Source organism: Cebus imitator, unplaced genomic scaffold (assembly GCF_001604975.1).
Source record: "Cebus imitator isolate Cc_AM_T3 unplaced genomic scaffold, Cebus_imitator-1.0 Scaffold258, whole genome shotgun sequence".
Classification (NCBI taxonomy): Eukaryota; Metazoa; Chordata; class Mammalia; order Primates; family Cebidae; genus Cebus; species Cebus imitator.
In genome coordinates, this window is record NW_016107573.1 from 1,867,561 (window position 1) to 1,885,503 (window position 17,943).

At 49.5% G+C, this 17,943-nt stretch overlaps 1 protein-coding gene across 4 annotated transcripts in view; it reads right to left on the minus strand.

Moving 5' to 3' along the window:
- OSBP2 (oxysterol binding protein 2) overlaps positions 1-17,943 on the minus strand; it is a 209,277-nt gene that overhangs the window by 69,277 nt on the left and 122,057 nt on the right. Inside the window, exon 1 of one of the 4 annotated variants that reach the window (XM_037728197.1) lies at positions 13,698-13,885. The exons of the other annotated variants lie outside the window; for them this stretch is intronic. Coding sequence (XP_037584125.1) covers positions 13,698-13,776 — 79 coding nt within the window. The 5' untranslated portion in view covers positions 13,777-13,885. Of the gene's footprint in view, positions 1-13,697; positions 13,886-17,943 lie in introns of those variants that run through there. 4 annotated transcript variants of the gene reach the window in all.

Genomic DNA, 17,943 nt, shown 5'->3' on the forward strand with positions numbered 1-17,943 from the left:
GAGACGGGGTTTCACCGTGTTGACCAGGATGGTCTCGATCTCTTGACCTCGTGATCCACCCGCCTCGGCCTCCCACAGTGCTGGGATTACAGGCTTGAGCCACCGCGCCCGGCCTGTTTTCCCATTTCTAAAACAGGAATAACCCTGATAAGCAAGCAGGGGGACCTGAACTATAAAATATCAAACTATATTACAAAGTACTTAAGACACTGTGGTACTAAAGCAGGGGAAAGAATTGTTCTGTGAAATGAGGGAGAGCGCCCCAAAAAGACCCAAGCATATGCAGAACTCCTGACAGTTGCCAGAAGACGTAGAGATCAGAGGAGAAAAAAGAAACTGTTCAATAAATAGCACTGAGCTACCTGTTTGACCACATCAGAAAAATAAAATTAATGGCTGGGCATGGTGGCTCATGCCTGTGATCCCAGCATTTGGAAGGCCAAGGCAGGAGAATCACTTGAGGCCAAGAGTTCAAAACTAGCCGAGGCAACATAGCAAAATCCCATGTTTACAAAAAAAAAAAAAAAAAAAAAAAATTAGCTGGGAGTGGTGGCACATGCCTGTAGTCCCAGCTACTTGGGAGGCTGAGGTGGGAGGATTGCTTGAGATGGGGAGGTTGAGGCTGCAGTGAGCCATGGTCACGCCACTGCACTCCAGGCAACAAAATGAGACTTTGTATCTTAAAAAAAGAAAAAGCAAAAAGAAAAAGAAAATTAACTACATATTTCATATCATTTACATACGCATACAAAAATCAATTCTGGATACATTAAGGACTTCAGTATGAAACTTGAAAACTTTTCAGGAGAAAATATTAGAAAATATCACTGTGGTCTCCACGCAGAAATATAAAAGATCCTATCTATAAAGAGTGATACATTCAACTACATGCAAATTAACAGTGTCTATGAAAGTGTGGCGAAGGCATAAGGATAGACATACAGATCACTGGAATAGAACTGGAAACCCAGAAATTAACCTTCACATTTATGGTTGGTTGATTTTCAACAAGGGTGCTGAGACAGTTAAATGGGGAGAGAAAAGTATTCTCAACAAATGGTGGTGGGACAGCACACAAAAGAATGAAGTTGGATCCCAACCTTACCCTATATAAAAAAATTAAAAGGAATCATAGATCTAAATGCAAGAACTAAAACTATAAAATTCCTAGAAGAAACACACAAGTAAATCTTCTTGAATTTGAATTAAATAATGGTTTCTTAGATATTATAAAAGCACAGATGACAAAACAAAAAAAATAGATAAATTAGACATCAATATTAAACATTTTTGTGCTGGCTGGGCATGGTGGCTCACACCTGTAATCCCGGCACTTTGGGAGGCCAAGGCAGGCAGATCACTTGAGGTTGAGAGTTCAAGACCAGCCTGACCAACATAGGAAAACCTCGTCTCTACTAAAAATACAAAATAAGCCAGGTGTGGTAGCGCATGCCAGTAATCCTAGCTACTCGAGAAGCTAAGCCAGGATAATCACTTGAATCCGGGAGGTGAAGATTGTGGTGAGCCAAGATTACGCCATTGCACTCCAGCCTGGGCAACAAAAGCGAGATTCCATCTCAAAAAAAAAAAAAAAAAAAAATTGTGCTGCAAATGATACTATCAAGAATGAAAGATAGGTCAGTCATGATGTAATCCCAGAACTTTGGGAGACCGAGGCGGACAGATCACCTGAGATCAGGAGTTCGAGACCAGCCAGACCAACATGATGAAACCCATCTCTACTAAAAATATAAGAATCAGTCAGGCATGGTGGCATGTGCCTGTAGTCTCACCTGCTTAGGAGGTTGAGGCATGAGAATCAATTGAACCCTGGAGGTGAAGGTTGCAGTGAGCCGAGATTGTGCCACTGCACTCCAGCCTGTGCTCGGGAGTGAAACTCCACTTCAAAAAAGGAAAAAAAAAAAAGACAATCCATAGAATAGGAGGAAATATTTCTGAATCATATATCTGATAAGGGACTTGTATCCAGAATATATAAATAACTCATACAACAATAAAAAGACAACCAAAGTAAATAATAGGCAAAGGATTTAAATAGGCATGTCTTCAAAGAAGATATACAAATGGCCAAAAGATGCTCAACATTATTAGTTATTAGGGAAATGCAAAACAAAACCACAATGAAATGCTACTTCACACTCTAGGAGGATAGTGATTTAAAAACAGACAAAACCCAGAAAATAACATTTGTTAGCAAGGATTTAGAGAAACTGGAACCCTAATACATTCCTTGTGGTAATGTAAAATGGTGCAGTCACTCTGAAAAACAGTTGAGCCGTTTCTCAAAAGTTAAACCATGTTACCCAGCAATCCCACTCCTTGGTATATAACCAAGAATGGAGAAAACATACATCACACAAAAGTTAATACACAAGTCTTCGTAGCAGAATTATTTATAATAGCTCCAAAATAGAAATAGCCCAAATGTCCATCAACTGATGAGTGGATAAATGTTACATATATACTCATACAATGGAATATTATATGGCAATAAAAATGAATGGAGTTGGGGGGCTGAAGCAGGAGGATCACATGAGCACAGAAGTTTGAGGCTGCAGTGAGCTATGATCATTCCACTGCTCTCCAGCAGCCTGGGTGACAGAGCAAGACCCTATCTCAAAAAAAAAAAAAAAAAAAAAAGGAGATGGCTAAACTGACGGTCGCATAGAGGAATGTACGGAAGGATAAATGATGATAAAGCAAACATAATAAAATGTCATTGGTAGAATCTATGTGGTGGGTATACAAGTGTTGATTATACAATTCATGCAGCTTTTCTCTGTTTGAAATCTTGCGTAACAGTGTTGGGGAAAAAAATACACTGATAAGGGAAGATCTGCCCTACCATAGAAAACATGCTTTTCAACTACAATAATCCTATCACCATGGTTCAGGTGTGATGCTAGACACAACTAGCACAAGATGAAGCAGCCACAGACCTGCAAGAGGCTAATATACTAGAAGAAAAAAATTCAAACCCAATAGAAAGCAAAGATATACTCATCCAATAATGAGATACTGTTTTCAATTCTCAACACAATTTAAAATGCTGTAAAATCCTGGTTCCGGTATATGGTAAGACTAGTGGCTGGCTTTGGGTCTGTTTACTGTGGCTGTGTGACCAGGCAAATTCTGTCTCCATGTCTCAGCTCCCACATCTACAAAATCAAGGGAGGGACCTCAAACCAGCTGAGGTTCAGGGTGACAGATCAAGGGACAAGCAGACATCAGTCACACATGTAGGTGTATGGCCCAGGCTCTCCAGGTACAGTAAGTAACTAGCATTATTTGTGGTTATCTCTGCAGCAGAATTACAGTTATTTTTAATTTTCTTCTAGATGCTTTTTTTTCCCTACTGGATTTTCTACAATGAGCATGAACTAACTTGGTAACCAGGAAAAAATGTTATGAATTATTTTAATTGCCAAATGGTGATGATTTGGGATTATGTCCTCTAATCTCTAACAGTGGACTGCTGGCTCCATGCCTTCCTAGTTGTACAGTTGTATGTTTTTAGGCCTCAGTTTCCTTGTCTGTACCATAGGGGTTTGGTAAATCATCTCTAAGACCCCATCTGATGGTGACAGTCTAGGAGTCTATGGCTGTAACATTTTCTTTCATAAGAGTGACTGAATCCGTCTCAACTCAATGTGAGAACTTGCACATTGACACCTTTCTGATTCAAACTTCGAAAAATGTGGGAAAAGAACACAAGTATATATGGCCACATTTCCCACGAGAGTAAATGCTAAATCAAGCCAAGGGCTATTTAAAAAAGCTCTAAACTTGGCCAGGCACGGTGGCTCATGCCTGTAATCCCAGTACTTTGGGAGGCCAAGGTGGGCAGATCACCTGAGGTCAGGAGTTCGAAACCAGCCTGACCAACATGGACAAACCCTGTCTCTACTAAAAATACAAAATCAGCCAGGTGTGGTGGCGCATGCCTGTAATCCCAGCTACTGAGGAGTCTGAGGCAGGGGAATCACTTGAATCTGGGAGGTGGAGGTAGCAGTGAGCCGAGATTGTGCCACTGCACTCCAGCCTGGACAACAAGAGCGAAACTCCATTTCAAAAAAAAAAAAAAAAAGCTCTAAACTCTATGCAGTTCACAGGGAGACACTCCTGGAATGCAGCTCCTGTTGTTGCAGCTGGCTGGGAACTCAGCCCCAGCCCCCCTGCAGTGTGCCACTGCCCGGCCCTGGCACCAGGGGTCACATCCTCTTCCTTCTGTGAAAATCCATCTAATCCAATGAGAATGGCCAGCATGTTTCAGAGGCCCCTGAGAAGTTCATACCCTGCAAGGAAACTCTGCAGTCTGCAAGGAGTCCAATGACTGTGATCAGAGAAAGCCTGGCATTTCCGATTAAGAGCAAGTCCAAACGATGACTCCAACTGCAAGCAGCTATCTGCAGCCACTTGGATTACCTGCTTTGCACAATACAAGCAGAAGCTCCTCCCAGGCCAGGGCTTATAAGAAGGGGGCAAGGGCCAAAGGGCAGAGGGGGACAGTGGGAGTGAAGTGGGCAGAACAAAGATGAATGCTCACACTGGAAACGGTGCCCAGCGTGTCCCAGGACAGTGAGATGCTTCTTGGTCACTTGTTCTGTTTGGCCAAAGCAGGCAAAAGGGAGCAGGAGAGAGGTCACATCATTACCAGAAAGAGCTGCCAGGGGTCAGGGTGAGGTCAAAGTAGGTGCAGAAATGGCCATGGGAGAAGGCAGTTAACTTTGGGCTGAGAAGATCCAAGAGGGTGGTTAACAGGTTCTCCTGTGGTGCTGACTTTGAGCGCTGATCAGCACAGCAGGATGGGGGCTGCTGATGGCCATGGTGGCCCCCATCAGACTCTCACCCATGCTTGGACTGGAGGCCTGCATCTGGAGTGTCCCTTGGGAAAGCGAAAGAGTGGATTCAGTACAGTCAACTGAGCCACTTCCCACTAGGTAACTCCAGAGAACGGGGGCAGTGCCAGCATCACGGCCCCAATTCAGAAGGGCCTCACCCTTGGTTTAATTCTCAGCTATTGCTGTCTTGAAACCCTCAACAATTTTTGCAAGGGGCACTGTATTTTCATTTTGCACTTGGCCCCACTAGTCAAGAAGCAGGATCTGCTAGGGGATGACAGTTCCAGGGACCACTTCTCTGAACTGCAACCACCAAGGACAGTGGATCGGTGCCAGGGTCGCAAGAAGTGCTGTCTGGCTTGGGTTCCAGCCACACACAACATAAACCAACTCCATTTATAATGCTTCCCTTTGGTTTTCCACACAATGGCAGGAGACGGTACAGCTGACAAGCCATCAAAGGGTGACAACAAATAATAACTGAACTGGTGAGGACACTTCACGCTTTTTGGTTAGTCAATTGTAAGTTAAAACACGAACAAGGCACATTATACTGGCTAAAGAATAATCTCTCAGAACGACAGAGGTCTAATGTAGGAACACTTACAGAAAGGAGTTGTCCACACTCACCACAAGCATCATGAACTAGAACACTCTTGCCAAGGGTGATGGGGGCTGCCAGAGGGAAGCATTCACACCCTTTGACTCAGTGATCACATTATTGGGAATGTGTCTAGGAAAGAAACACAAAGGAAAAACTTTACATGCCAAAGATGCTCAGGCAGCAGTTGGCTACAGTGACGATCTGGGAAGAACCTAAATGTCTAACAGAAGGAAAAGGCATTCCACAGCCTTCCAACGAATAAACACAAAGCCCGCAATAGCGTGGGAAAGTGCTTATGCCGTATAGCCATGTGAAAATGGTTTTTGTTTTTTTTTTTGGATTTCAATGATATTAAAAGGATGTTTGTATAAAGGAAAAATATTGACCAAAAATAGAGACCTAAAAACAGTGGCAAAGGGATAATGGCTCTTGAATATCTGGAATTGTTCTCTAAACAGTAAATAACCCTTAAAAATCATGAATGCCCAGGGCACAGAGGACTGGCCCTGCTGAATCTCAGAAAGCCTGACCAAAAACAAATCATGTGTGCTGTGGGACAGGTGAGCAGTGGGATTGGGGAAGGGATTTTGCCAGGCAGATGGGCAGTTACCAAACGATTAGTGAACTAAGAGTCACGTTCCAGGGGCCCTGTCCCGTACAAACTATGCTGCTTCTAGTGTAAAAATATCCTGGGTAGAGGGATGTACCCAGTGGGCCTGACCAGCGGTCAGTTCTAACCTCTCAGGAAAGACACTTGTCTTCTAACCAGCCCACCTATGGCTGAAAGGCTGATGGACGTGCCAGGCCAGCACGCGGCAGGCACCCCGGGGTGCTGTCCAGGTGGGGTTCTGTTCCCAAGTCCGTGGCCTCCTTCCACCTCGACACACCACCCAGGGTGAGCAGCTGCTATTTCTGAAGATGTGCGTCAGAAATCATTGCTCAACACACACGTCACAGGGAAACAGGACATAAAAGGAAATTTATCTTTGGCAGCCCAAAGCCCGTAACTTCATCTTTATTCACATTGCTCGTCTACTTGATCAGATGCTGCTGCTGGTTTGAGCTGACTGGCACTTTATAGGAAAACCAGGTGCCAGAAGAATGAATCTGCAGTGGGCATGGCTGTGCCCTACAGAACACTCCCTGAAGAGGTCAGAGGAAGATGTCCATCCAGCAAACCCCTCAGTCCCAGCTGGCGGCAGGAGGGGGCCCTCAGCTTCAGCTCAACCCCATGCAGCCAGACTCAGGCCCCTCTCCCCATTTCACTAGCAACCCTGAGAACTTTTCACTCAGTCTCTAAGCCCTGCTCCCACTTTGGCCCCCTTCAGGTCACCTGTCTTAGCCTGGCACCCAGGTGGTCCTCTCTCTCTTTGCCCAGAGGCAACAGTGGTCATTGTGCTACCCTTAGGACCCATCAAATATTATTCCTAATAAATGTTTCATTGACAGGGCTGTTGCATATGGTTGAGCAGGTTGTACACTGCACAGCTGTAGGAAGTGCCAATCACAACAGACACTATAGATTTATTTTTATTACAATGCAAATCCAGCAAATGGAAGAGTATTGTTCTGATGAATCAGTATATTACAGTAGTTTACAAATAAGTAGAGGTAGGGGTCGGGCGTGGTGGCTCACACCTGGAATCGCAGCACTTTGGGAGGATTTGGCTCATACGTGTAATCCCAGCACTTTGGCGGGTGGATCATTTGAGGTCAGGAGTTCAAGACCAGCCTGGCCAACATGGTGAAACCGCATCTCTTCTAAAAATACAGAAGTTAGCCAGGCGTGGTGGCAGGCACCTGCAATCCCAGCTACTCGGGAGACTGAGGCAGGAGATTAGCTTGAACCTGGGAGGCAGAGGTTGCAGTGAGCCAGGATTGCGCCATGAAACTCCAGCCTGGGAGCCTCTAGAGCAAGGCTCTGTGTCAAAAATAATTAAATAAAAAATAAGTAGGGGTAAAGGGTCTTGAAGAGGAGGCGTCCTTTTCTCATCTGCGTGAGGTACCCAGTAAGCCCACAGCAGTTCTGCACGCCAACCTGTGAATGCCAAATGAACCAGCTCCCTGGAGAGCACACTGTGTTCTTCAGGCTCCTTGGGGCCACCAGTGGCAAAGAACCTTGACGGCCTGGTTGGGAAAGCCGGGCCTGTCCCAGCCTCATCATCACTCACACTGTCAATACCTTCCTCACTGTCACTGGGCATGCTGTGGCACAGGGAGCAGCCACAAGCACAGAGCTGGTGCCTGGCCCACGAGGGTCTCCTTTTCTCTGCTGCACTTCCCCATCATGACCCTCTTTCCTCTCCAGGCCCTTCCAGTCCAGCACAACTGCCCCCTCGCTACCCAGGGGCTCAGGGTTGGCAGGAAGCCTGTTTGCTGAGGGGGGCTTCTGCGTAGTCAATAAAAGCACTGGGGGAAGCCTGCTCTGTGCACCTCTCCCCCTTCTCTTCCCCTCCTTCCTCGAGCTCTTGCCCACCCTACCTGCAGGCCTGCCCCTCACACAGTGACACTCACATGCACACAGGCGTGCTGCCTTCCTGGCACACCCAACATGCTGTTCCCCTTACCTAGGACACCCTTACATACAGCCCCCCACCATCCACCCCATAGCTGCCTGCCCACATCAGGCCCTCTGCCAGGATCCCTGCCCACTGGCAGTGCCTTTCCTCAGAGCTCATGGACTCCTACGTGCCTCTGTCCTCAAGCTCTGTGCACATTCTCAAACCATGCCAGTCCTCCCCTCCTTCACGGGACGGGATCAGCATGCAGGGTCAGAGGGAGCTGGCCTGGGGACGAAGCAAGCCAGGCTCTGCCACCCCCATCCCCTCCGGGCTGGGTGCCTGTCACCTGGCCGTGGACACTGTGTGCCCCACGCAGCTGCTGGGACAGAGTGAGTGACTGAGAGACACTGTCGGCCAGATTTTCTGCCTAATAGAAAAGACACATTCTATCTTCTCTTACCATTTACTGCTCTTCACTCTGCCTCAAAAGCATTCAAACATTTGAGCCCTCCCTCTGGCATTTAGCCTCTTTCTAATGACAAGGAATCCCCCAGATCACCTCTCTGTATTCCCCAGGCTGAGGTTCTGCCCCAGAAAGTGAGTCCCCAGCCCCGCCCACTGTGGCCTCCACTCAGGCCAGGCCCCTCAAGAGTTCGGCAGGTCCGCAGGTCATAGTCTTCCCCTTGACCATCCATTCAAGTGGTTAAATGCTGGGTGTGCAGGCTTTGGTCTGACTTCTGCCTATGTGATCTTGAAAACTTCCTCTCTCTTTCTTGAGCCTCAGTTTTCCCATCTGTACCATAATATGGCTGATGATCATCCTTACTACCATTGATGAAGCACCCTTCTGTGGGCCATGGACTTCCCCCTTGCCCCTTATTTCAAGCTGCAGAGGAGTGTCACTCCCCCGATGAGGGAGCTAAGGTGACGGCTTCCACCTCTCCCCTAGGTCTCATCTGGCTCCAAGGACTGGACTTGTCCCATACACACGGGCCCATGGTTGCCTTGGCAGGCTGACCCCTTGAAACCATTCTTGTTGGCCTCTGTGCAAATTATGGCAGGAAAATGTCACTTCCCAACAGGTCTGCTTATAGAATAATGTGCATGCGGCCGGGGCAGTGGCTCACGCCTATAATCCCAGCACTTCGGGAGGGCAAGGCAGGTGAATCACGGGGTCAGGAGATTGAGACCATCCTAACACGGTGAAACCCCGTCTCTACTAAAAATACAAAGAAATTAGCTAGGTGTGGTGGTACACGCCTGTAGTCCCAGCTACCCTGGAAGTTGAGGCAGGAGAATTGCTTGAACCTGGGAGGTGGAAGGTTCAGTGAGCTGAGATTGTGCCACTGTACTCCAGCCTGGGCGACGGAGTAAGACTCCGTCAGAAAAAAAAAAAAAAAAGTGCATGCCTGAAAGGAGCAACTTATGCTGGAGGAGATCCAAAAGATACCGCTAACAATGAGCAGCTACCATGGGCCAGTCCAGGCAGGGGCTTCCATCCATATTACTGCCATCAGTTTAAGATACCAAGTAGAATCCTCACCACCTTAGGCCAAAAGTAAGCAGCCCGAGGCTCTGCCATGTTAGGTCTGCATGACAGAAAGTACCGCTTCAGTGAGTCACATCAAGTAACGGTGACAACTTGGTGTGGGAAGGCATAAATGGGGTCAGCACTACCACGAGGCCTCCTCTCCACAAGCCAGACACCACCTTCAGAGCTGGCAAAACTGTGCCCTCCTCACCACTCCCCACTTCATGTCTTTTCTTGCCCATCTGTCCTTTCTGATGCAACCCACTGGCAGGGTCCTCTCCTACATCTTGCCCTTCATGAGGTCCTGACGCATCGCTGAAGCCTAACTGAGCATCCCCAACCTCACCTGCCTACCCCTTACTCATCCTCCAATACCCAGCTGGGTGTCACCTCCTCCAGGAAGCTCTCCAGGATCCTCCCACCCCAGGTTTACCTAAGAGCCCCTCTGCCCTGCGTGAGCTTCCCTGTTTGTTTCAGAGGAACTACTCTGCACAGTGGGACCAGAAAGGGCAGGAGTAGGAAAGACTCCAGCCATGGCTCCAACCTGAGTCAGGAGAGTCCCAGTGCACCAGGGGAACACCCCAGAGGAAGAACAGGAAGCTGAGGACCCTGACCAGAGAGAAAGCACCATCCAAGGATCCTCCTTTCCCCTCGGCCTTAGATGGCTCTTCCCTTCATTCACTCCAGGTGGAACACCAGTTAGACAAAAGTGCTGAGTGCTGGAGGGGAGAGAGTTGCGTTACAGACACAGGTGAAACCCTGCCTCCACCTCTGGGAGCTTACAGCCTCAAGGAGGGTGAGACTTGCCTCAGACAACCCAGTCCTGCTACAGAAGGGGCCCAGGAGAGGTCCGAAGAGGGAGCACCTTCAGCATTGGGAGGTTGGGGGAAGCTTCAAGAGGAACTCGAATGGGCACTGGGCCTGCAAGGATGAATTTACTATGAGGAAGGGGAAGGGAGATTGGGCCAAGAAGTTGGAGTGAGGCTGGACTGGGCATGCAATGAGACCAGGCCTGAGGAGTGGCAGATGTGAAGCCCTGGGAACTAGGAGGCTACTCTGCAGATGCAGGGAAGGTGATTAGACCACCGAGCCCGTCCCTTGCTTCAGGCCTTAGTCCTTCCTCCCAGGAACCTCAGCAGATGCCAAATATAAGGACTGCACTTTGGCAAGCTGTCCCCCAAAAGACCCCACTTGTGTATTTTTGAAGGACCCCATGTCCTCCATCAATTCCCTCCTGACGTTCCGTAAGACTCCTTCTCTGAGATTGGTATCTGTCCTAGCCTTTAAAGATACAAACACGTCATCAAAAACAATAAGCCCTCGGAACATTCCAGTACCTGCTGCTCACATCATAGCCACTCACAGAGGCCAGTGCACCCTTCCCACCAAGTTTTCTGGGGGACTGTGCAAAGAACCTAACTGCCTGACCTGGTATGCCCGCTCCTGATGGCCCATGATCCCCTGATCCCCTCCTGTTCCTGTGACGCCCAGTCAGCTGCCAAGTTCAGTTCAGCTCTCTCCACTGAGCAAATCAGAGCTGGGCTGAGTATGAAGGCTGGCCTATGGGCAAGCAGGGGTGCTCTGAGGCTGCAGATGAGTAAGTGATGACCTTGGCAGTACTATGGTCAGGGCCTGCCCAAGGCCACCATATTCTGCCCTCTGGTGAGCCCACCATGCCAGGGCATGGGGTTCACATGTTCTGCTTTCAGTGGTTTACATTCTAACTCAAAAATATGCATGAGTCCAACACAGATCTGCACGTGTGCACACACACATATGTGCACACATACAGAGGCAAAGGGGAGAATGGCCACGGGCCGAAGTCAGCACTTACAAGAGACCCCAAGTGCATGTTTCCCCCTTTGTGGCCCACCAGGCTCTGTTCGAAGCACACAGAGACACAGATACGCAGGTGACTGACAGACTGGTAGACACTGATGCATAGTATCTCATTTCAACCTCCCAGCAATCTTGCCAGGTAGGTAGGTTTTTCGGTTTGTTTGTTTTTGCCTCCTAAGTAGCTGGGCTTACAGGTGTGTGCCACCCTGTCCTGCTGAAGTGGGCATGACCTGCACCTCAGCCCTTGGCATCCCGGATCAGGCAGCAAGCCCAGCTCCCTCTTCAATTTGCATGAAGATGGGCTTAGGTGCATAATGCAATTTCACCAAGACCCCTTCCTAAGGGGAAACTTGTCTACGGTTGCACATTACCAGAATACCCTTCAATGTGTCTAAAACAGGAGGCCAGTCTCACCCTGTTTGCATCCTGGGGACGAGGACTCAATCAATTTCCATAACGATGCCAGGGGCTAGGCAGCTCCTACCTCCCAAAGCTGATCCCTAACCAGGTCTCCCGCATTCCCCAGCTATGTATGTGCTTGTATGTGGAAATCTCATCAAAACAGATTTCCAGCTTCTCTTGAAAACACGCTTCTGGCCTTCCCAAGCCCACTTTCACACAGAACACCTGAGAATCAAACTCCCCTCTTAGCCCCTACGGCCTCCAACATGGAGGCTGAGTCCTGGCTGCTCTTGACTGGCCGCTGGGCCTCCTCCCACTGGTGCAGCCAGCTCTGCTCCAGGACCTGTTCTAAGCACGGCGCCCATCAACACACAACCTCCTGAGCTCCTCCTCCCCAGGCCCGCTGTGCAGGGCAGGACACCAGCAGGAGGATAAGATAGAAGGCTGGCCTGGGGCAGTCTGGCCGTCACAAAGGTCACCCATCATTGCTTTCAAGATACCGCTGCTCTGGTCACACCTGAGCTTCCCTACAAAAGTGACATTCCACAACCAAGCCAAATGCTAGCAGACATCAGGTCCCACACTCCCTGTTAACACTTTCAGACAATGGCAACCAAGAAAATCATTTGGTGAGCCAAGAGAAGAAAAACAATTTAATGTCTCTTCTTTTTTAAACTAACTCCAAAATTCTCCCTCGGAATAAATCCATCCATAACAGAAACATCATTTAAACTTCGCATAAAGAACACAACTGCTTTAGAAATGCCACTATAACCAAAATAAAAGCCAGAAACGAAGACTAGTCCTCTAAAACCAGAACACACACTTTGGACGAAATTTACTTGCAAGTTTCCTTAAAGGACTCTTAAGATGGAGGTGTAGCGTCAACTCCTAATTACATACATTTCCAATGTTTACAACTGCACACACGCTAAGACCTCATATGGTATTTCAAGAGAACTCACTTGGTGGGATGGAATTCCTGGGCTGAGGTTTGCAGCCTGCAACTTCGAAGGACTCCGGCTGGAATGGACCAGGGACTTATGAAGCCATTAGCATAACCAGTAAGCAGGCAAAGTTAATTACAAGGTTTATTACAGATCAGAGAGTGCTGATTTCTAAAGGAGCTGTTTCTAATAAATTCGAGTTAAGTGAAATTAACTGCTTCTGTGTCTTTTAGGTCTACAAGGTTAAAGAATCCTAATTTTCCCCAGAGTTTCAGATGGTAACAGAAACACTCATCAAAGTAAATACAGCAAGTTTCACTCACGCAAAATTTCCAGTAAAGAAGGTTTCAAGCATCGGAATTGCAGGGAAGAGCTTAGAGAGTTTGCAAGGAGTACATTTAACACAAATAAGGTTTCCCCCCGCCCTCCACCCCATGCTAGGAAGGGCCCTTAGGCTTGTGAGCCTGCACACACCAGGGCGGTCATTCAAGATCACCACTGGGCGGGGTAGGGGGTTGGGGGCGGGGTGTTGCTCAAACCCAGGCGGCCACTAAGAGACTCATGCACTGAGCGAAGCCGACATCGCCGGTCGCCCCAGGACGAGGGCCTTGTGGGCAAACCAGCGACTCTACAGGGGTCCCAGGGGCATGCGGGCCCCAGGCCGACTCTGGGGAAGAAGAGGTAGATGGGTGGATTAAACACCGATCGCCCCTTCCCCATTCTTTTCAGAAAGGTCTAGATTATATTTCTTTTCTTTTTGCATAGGTTAATTAGGCGGACGAGTCTCTAGCCGAAACCCCCGCTCCAAAATGCCCCGGACGTGAAGCGAGCCGGGAGCGCACGCCGGCAGGGTGCGGGGACAGGGGTTCCCCGAGGCTTCCCGCGCTCCCCACGCCGCCAGGGAGTGACAAAGAGGCTCGCGTGGATCGATCAAGCAGCAAAGCCCGGGGCCGGGCGTGCATGCGAGGGGAGCCGGGCCTCCCTCGGGGCGGACGCCGGGCAAGCACTAACCCTTCTTAAATTTAGTCAGGCAGCCGGAGCTGCAGAAGGAGCGCACGGAGGCCGTGTCCCAGCAGCCGCGTCCCTTCATTCCCGCGGCGGGGCGGCCTCCGAGCGGCGGGGCGCTACATGGCGCCGGGTCCCGGGGGCTCGCACCTACGCGTGCACAGCTCGGTGGGCCGCCCGGCGGAGGCGGCGGGCGCTCGTGGGTCCCGGCGCCGCGTTACCACAATGCACCACTGCCGCCCGCCGCCCGGTGCACCAGCGCGTTAACCCCGTCCGCGCCGCGGGAGCCCAGCCCAGCCTGAGCGGCGGCGCGGCGTCCCCTGTCCTCCGGCCCGGGGAGCGCGGCCTCGGCCCGCGCGTCGCCTGCTGGTCGGTGCGACCCCGCGGACGCCCGTGCAGGCTCCCCACTTCAACGTCACATTTTAATGCGAAAATCCGAGCGGAGGTGCGGCAGGCTCCGCGTTGCTTTATTTCAAAGGGCAAAGATGTCCTTGAGAGCTAAGGCGCACGTGGGAAGTGGGGATGGCCAGTGGCCTGACGGTGATTCCTGGAAATTGGGGTCACCTCTGAGACCTGCTCATCTTCTGACCCTGCTGCTGTGGCTGGTGCACCTGTGTCTGGCCACCTGCAGCCACCTGGCCACCATCTGGGAGGAAGGCAGCAGGTGGGGCCCCGCAGAGCTGGGCTCTCTTAGGCTGCTGACACGGGGCTGCAGGCATCTGGTCACAATGTCTATTTTAATCTACCCAAGCCTCTGAACGCAACTCCCCTGTCCAGCTGCCCACAGGACTTCTCCATGGGATGTCTGGTGAAGGTCACAAACCCAACTGTCCAAATCTGAGCTTCCCTATCCCCCACCTCCACCCCTGCCACACGCCCCCACCCCCTACCACTTGTACTGCACCCTTCCTCAACCCTCCCCCTCCTCAGCTGGTGGCATCATTCAGGTGAGAAACCCTGGAGTCATCTGTGACTTCTCTGTCTCTTAGATCCACATTCAGTTGGTCAGGACATCCTGATGGCTGGTACCTGTAGAATACAGCCAGGACCCCTTGACTCTCACCACCTGCATGTTGCTTCCGGGGCCTACCACACCCTCATCTTACCTGTGGGCTCTTACACAGCCTCCCTGCAAGTCTCCCTGCTCCCACTCTGGTCCTCACAGTCTCTGCACAATACAACAGGTGGGAGATCCTGTTCACTGTGTCAGACACTGACACTCTCCCACTCAGCGGTCTTCAAGTCCACACCTGGGCCTGCTCCACTCCTCTGCTGTGGCTCCCACTGCACTGTGCCCTGTTTATATCTCATCTTTCCCAGTGGACTACAGACTCTGGGCCCTGGGACTGGGTCCTAGCCACTGCTTTATCTCCAACAGCCCTACCTAAATGTGCCGGCTTGCAGGATCTCAAGCAAAGGAATTGACCAAACGTAATTTATTGAAACGGAATCCATTTTCACCAATGTAAAGCTTTTTCAAGTACACATCAAAGCTGCTGTTTTAACATCTAATAGACTCAGGGAACGTGGTGCTGGGTCAATAATTCCCTTCCAGGCCTTCAAAGCAACTGAGTACTTCTTTCACGTAGAGAATTAATCCTTAACAATTGCATTAGATTCACTGGCCCAGGGGGATAAAAGGCATTTAGTCATTCTGGGCCTTGGTTTTCTGGCTGCAAGATGAAGAGCGCCATAGTGATGGAAATGGTCCCAGCGACAGAGTGTGGGGAACACCAGGCACTGGGCTGCATGCTTGACCTGCATTTCCTTGTTTCAGCCTCACAGAAAAGGCTTGTTTGGTAAATTCCACCAACATTCTCTTTTACAGATGAGGAGACTAAGGCTTTGAGGTCAGGTAACTTGCCCAGGTCACCAGGCTTGGAACTGGCCTCGTCTGTCTAACCTTGGAGGCCATACTCAGAGAACCATGCTCTGCAGGGTCCCTTAAAGAGATGACTGCTCCTTGGGCTCCCAGAGTCCTCAGGAGAAAAAATGGGGGGAGTCTGGAATAGTGGTTTGTTTTTAATTTTATTTTAAAAATGTTATTATTATTACTAGAAATTGGGTCTTACTCTGTCACCCAGGCTGGAGTGCAGTGGCATGATCATAGCTCACTGTAGACTCGAACTTCTGGGCTCAAGCAATCGTCCTGCTGCCTTGGCCTCCTGAGTAGCTGGGATTACTGGAGCACACCACAGTGGCCAGCTAATTTTTATTTATTTTTAATTTTTGTAGAGACAAGGTTCTCACTTTGTTGCCTAGGCTGGGCTGGAACTTATGGCTTCAAGCAGTCCCCCTGCCTCGGCCTCCCAAAATGCTGGGATTATGGGTGTGAGCCACTGTGTTTGGTCAGAGTAGTGTTTTGAATGTTTTGGGGAAATGTTCAGAAAAATGCAGGCAATTTTTTTAAGGATTTGCATGTGCAAGAATAAATCCAACCCAAGGTATTCAACCACGCACTATGATTATCATGGAATCTGAAATCTGGAGGGCTCTCTGATGCAGAACTGTGCCCTCTGTCCTAAAGGCTGAAGAAGAGGAGGGCAGAGGAGCTGACTGCCATGTGCCACCCTCGCTGCTAGTGAACGCTGGTGTCACTGACCCTCTTTGCTAGCCCCACTGTCCATTCGCCCTCATCCAGAGTCGCGCCTGGCTTACAGCTGGGTAACTGAGAAGTAAGGAAACAAAACATACCCCGGGACGAAAGGAAAATGGTACAGAAAAAATATGAAAAAAAAGGTAGTCCCACGAAAGCGAACACATACCCCATTTCTCCTTTCTATATAATTATTTTACACTATAGGTCACAATAAAAAAATTATCAGATTCTGCTTATGTGAAATACTTACAATTTAACAACCTAGCTGAACAGGCAGGCAGAAGGGTGGCAACTAGTCCTTAAAGAAAATATATTAGCTGCAAAGTCTTAGTTGAATTAGTTTGTCAAGGAAGCCAAAGAGACTGAGCCTAAAATAACTGATGTGTTCTTCTAACATCTTCACTGGCTGCCCTGAACCCTATCCTAAAGTTTCCCTCATACAACCGTATGGGTGAGGCTGAACCCCAGCCCCACTCCTGTGAGCCATCTATACTCAGGCATCATGGATTTTTTTTTTTTTTTTTTTGAGACAGAGTCTCCCTCTGTCATCCAGGCTGGAGTGCAGTGGCATGACCTCTGCTCACTACAACCTCTGCCTCCTGGGTTCAAGCAATTCTCCGGCCTAAGTCTCAAAGTAGCCGAGATTATAAGCATGTACCCGCATGCCCAGCTAATTTTTGTAGTTTTAGTAGAGATGGGGTTTCACCATGTTGACCAGGCTGGTCTCAAAGTCTTGATCTCAGGTGATCCACCCTCCTCGGCCTCCCAAAGTGCTGGGATTACATGTGTGAGCCACAGCACCCAGCCCATGGGTGTCTTTTGAACAGGCCTAGGTTCGGGCCTGCAGACCTCCTCTTTATGACCTCCTAGAACCAAGTGCACCAACTCTGAAAACTTCATGATGTCCACTTGCTCCAAATTCCCTAGGCTGGCAATCCCAGAGGCAGCGGCGACCCTCCACACTCCTATCAGACCCCTCATCAAACTGGCTGCTCTGTTCACTTTGAATTCTTTGCTTTCCTCCCATGTCTACGGTTACCACTTTCCTTGTCACGTCCAACCTGGGCTGCTGCCGCTGCAACAGCCTCCCTAGAAACCGGCCTCCCACTTCCACGTGCTACCAGATCATTACTAATCAGACTCAGTTTCCACTATGTTCCTTCCTTTGCTCAATAATGTAGCACGCACACCCACTCAAGTTATATTCATATTGATGCGTGTGCCTATGCACTCATGTGAGTGCGTGTGTGCATATCTGTTATTTATCCCGGTGCTGGATGGAGGCAACGGAGAAGCATGTCCCCCAGGCTCTCATGGCAGCCCCAGGAACTACTTGAGGCCTCTGGGGACAACAAGGTAGTACATTAAGAACTGCAAGCGGCTGGGCACGGTGGCTCACACCTGTAATCCCAGCACTTTAGGAGGCCGAGGTGGACGGATCATGAGGTCAAGGGATCGAGACCATCCTGGCCAATATGGCAAAACCCCATCTCTACTAAAAAATACAAAATTAGCTGGGCATGGTAGTGTGTACCTGTGGTCCCCGCTACTCAGGAGGCTGAGGCAGGAGAATCACTTGAACCCAGGAGACAGAGGTTGCAGTGAGCCGAGATCACACCATTGCACTCCAGCCTGGCGAGAGCAAGAAAAAAA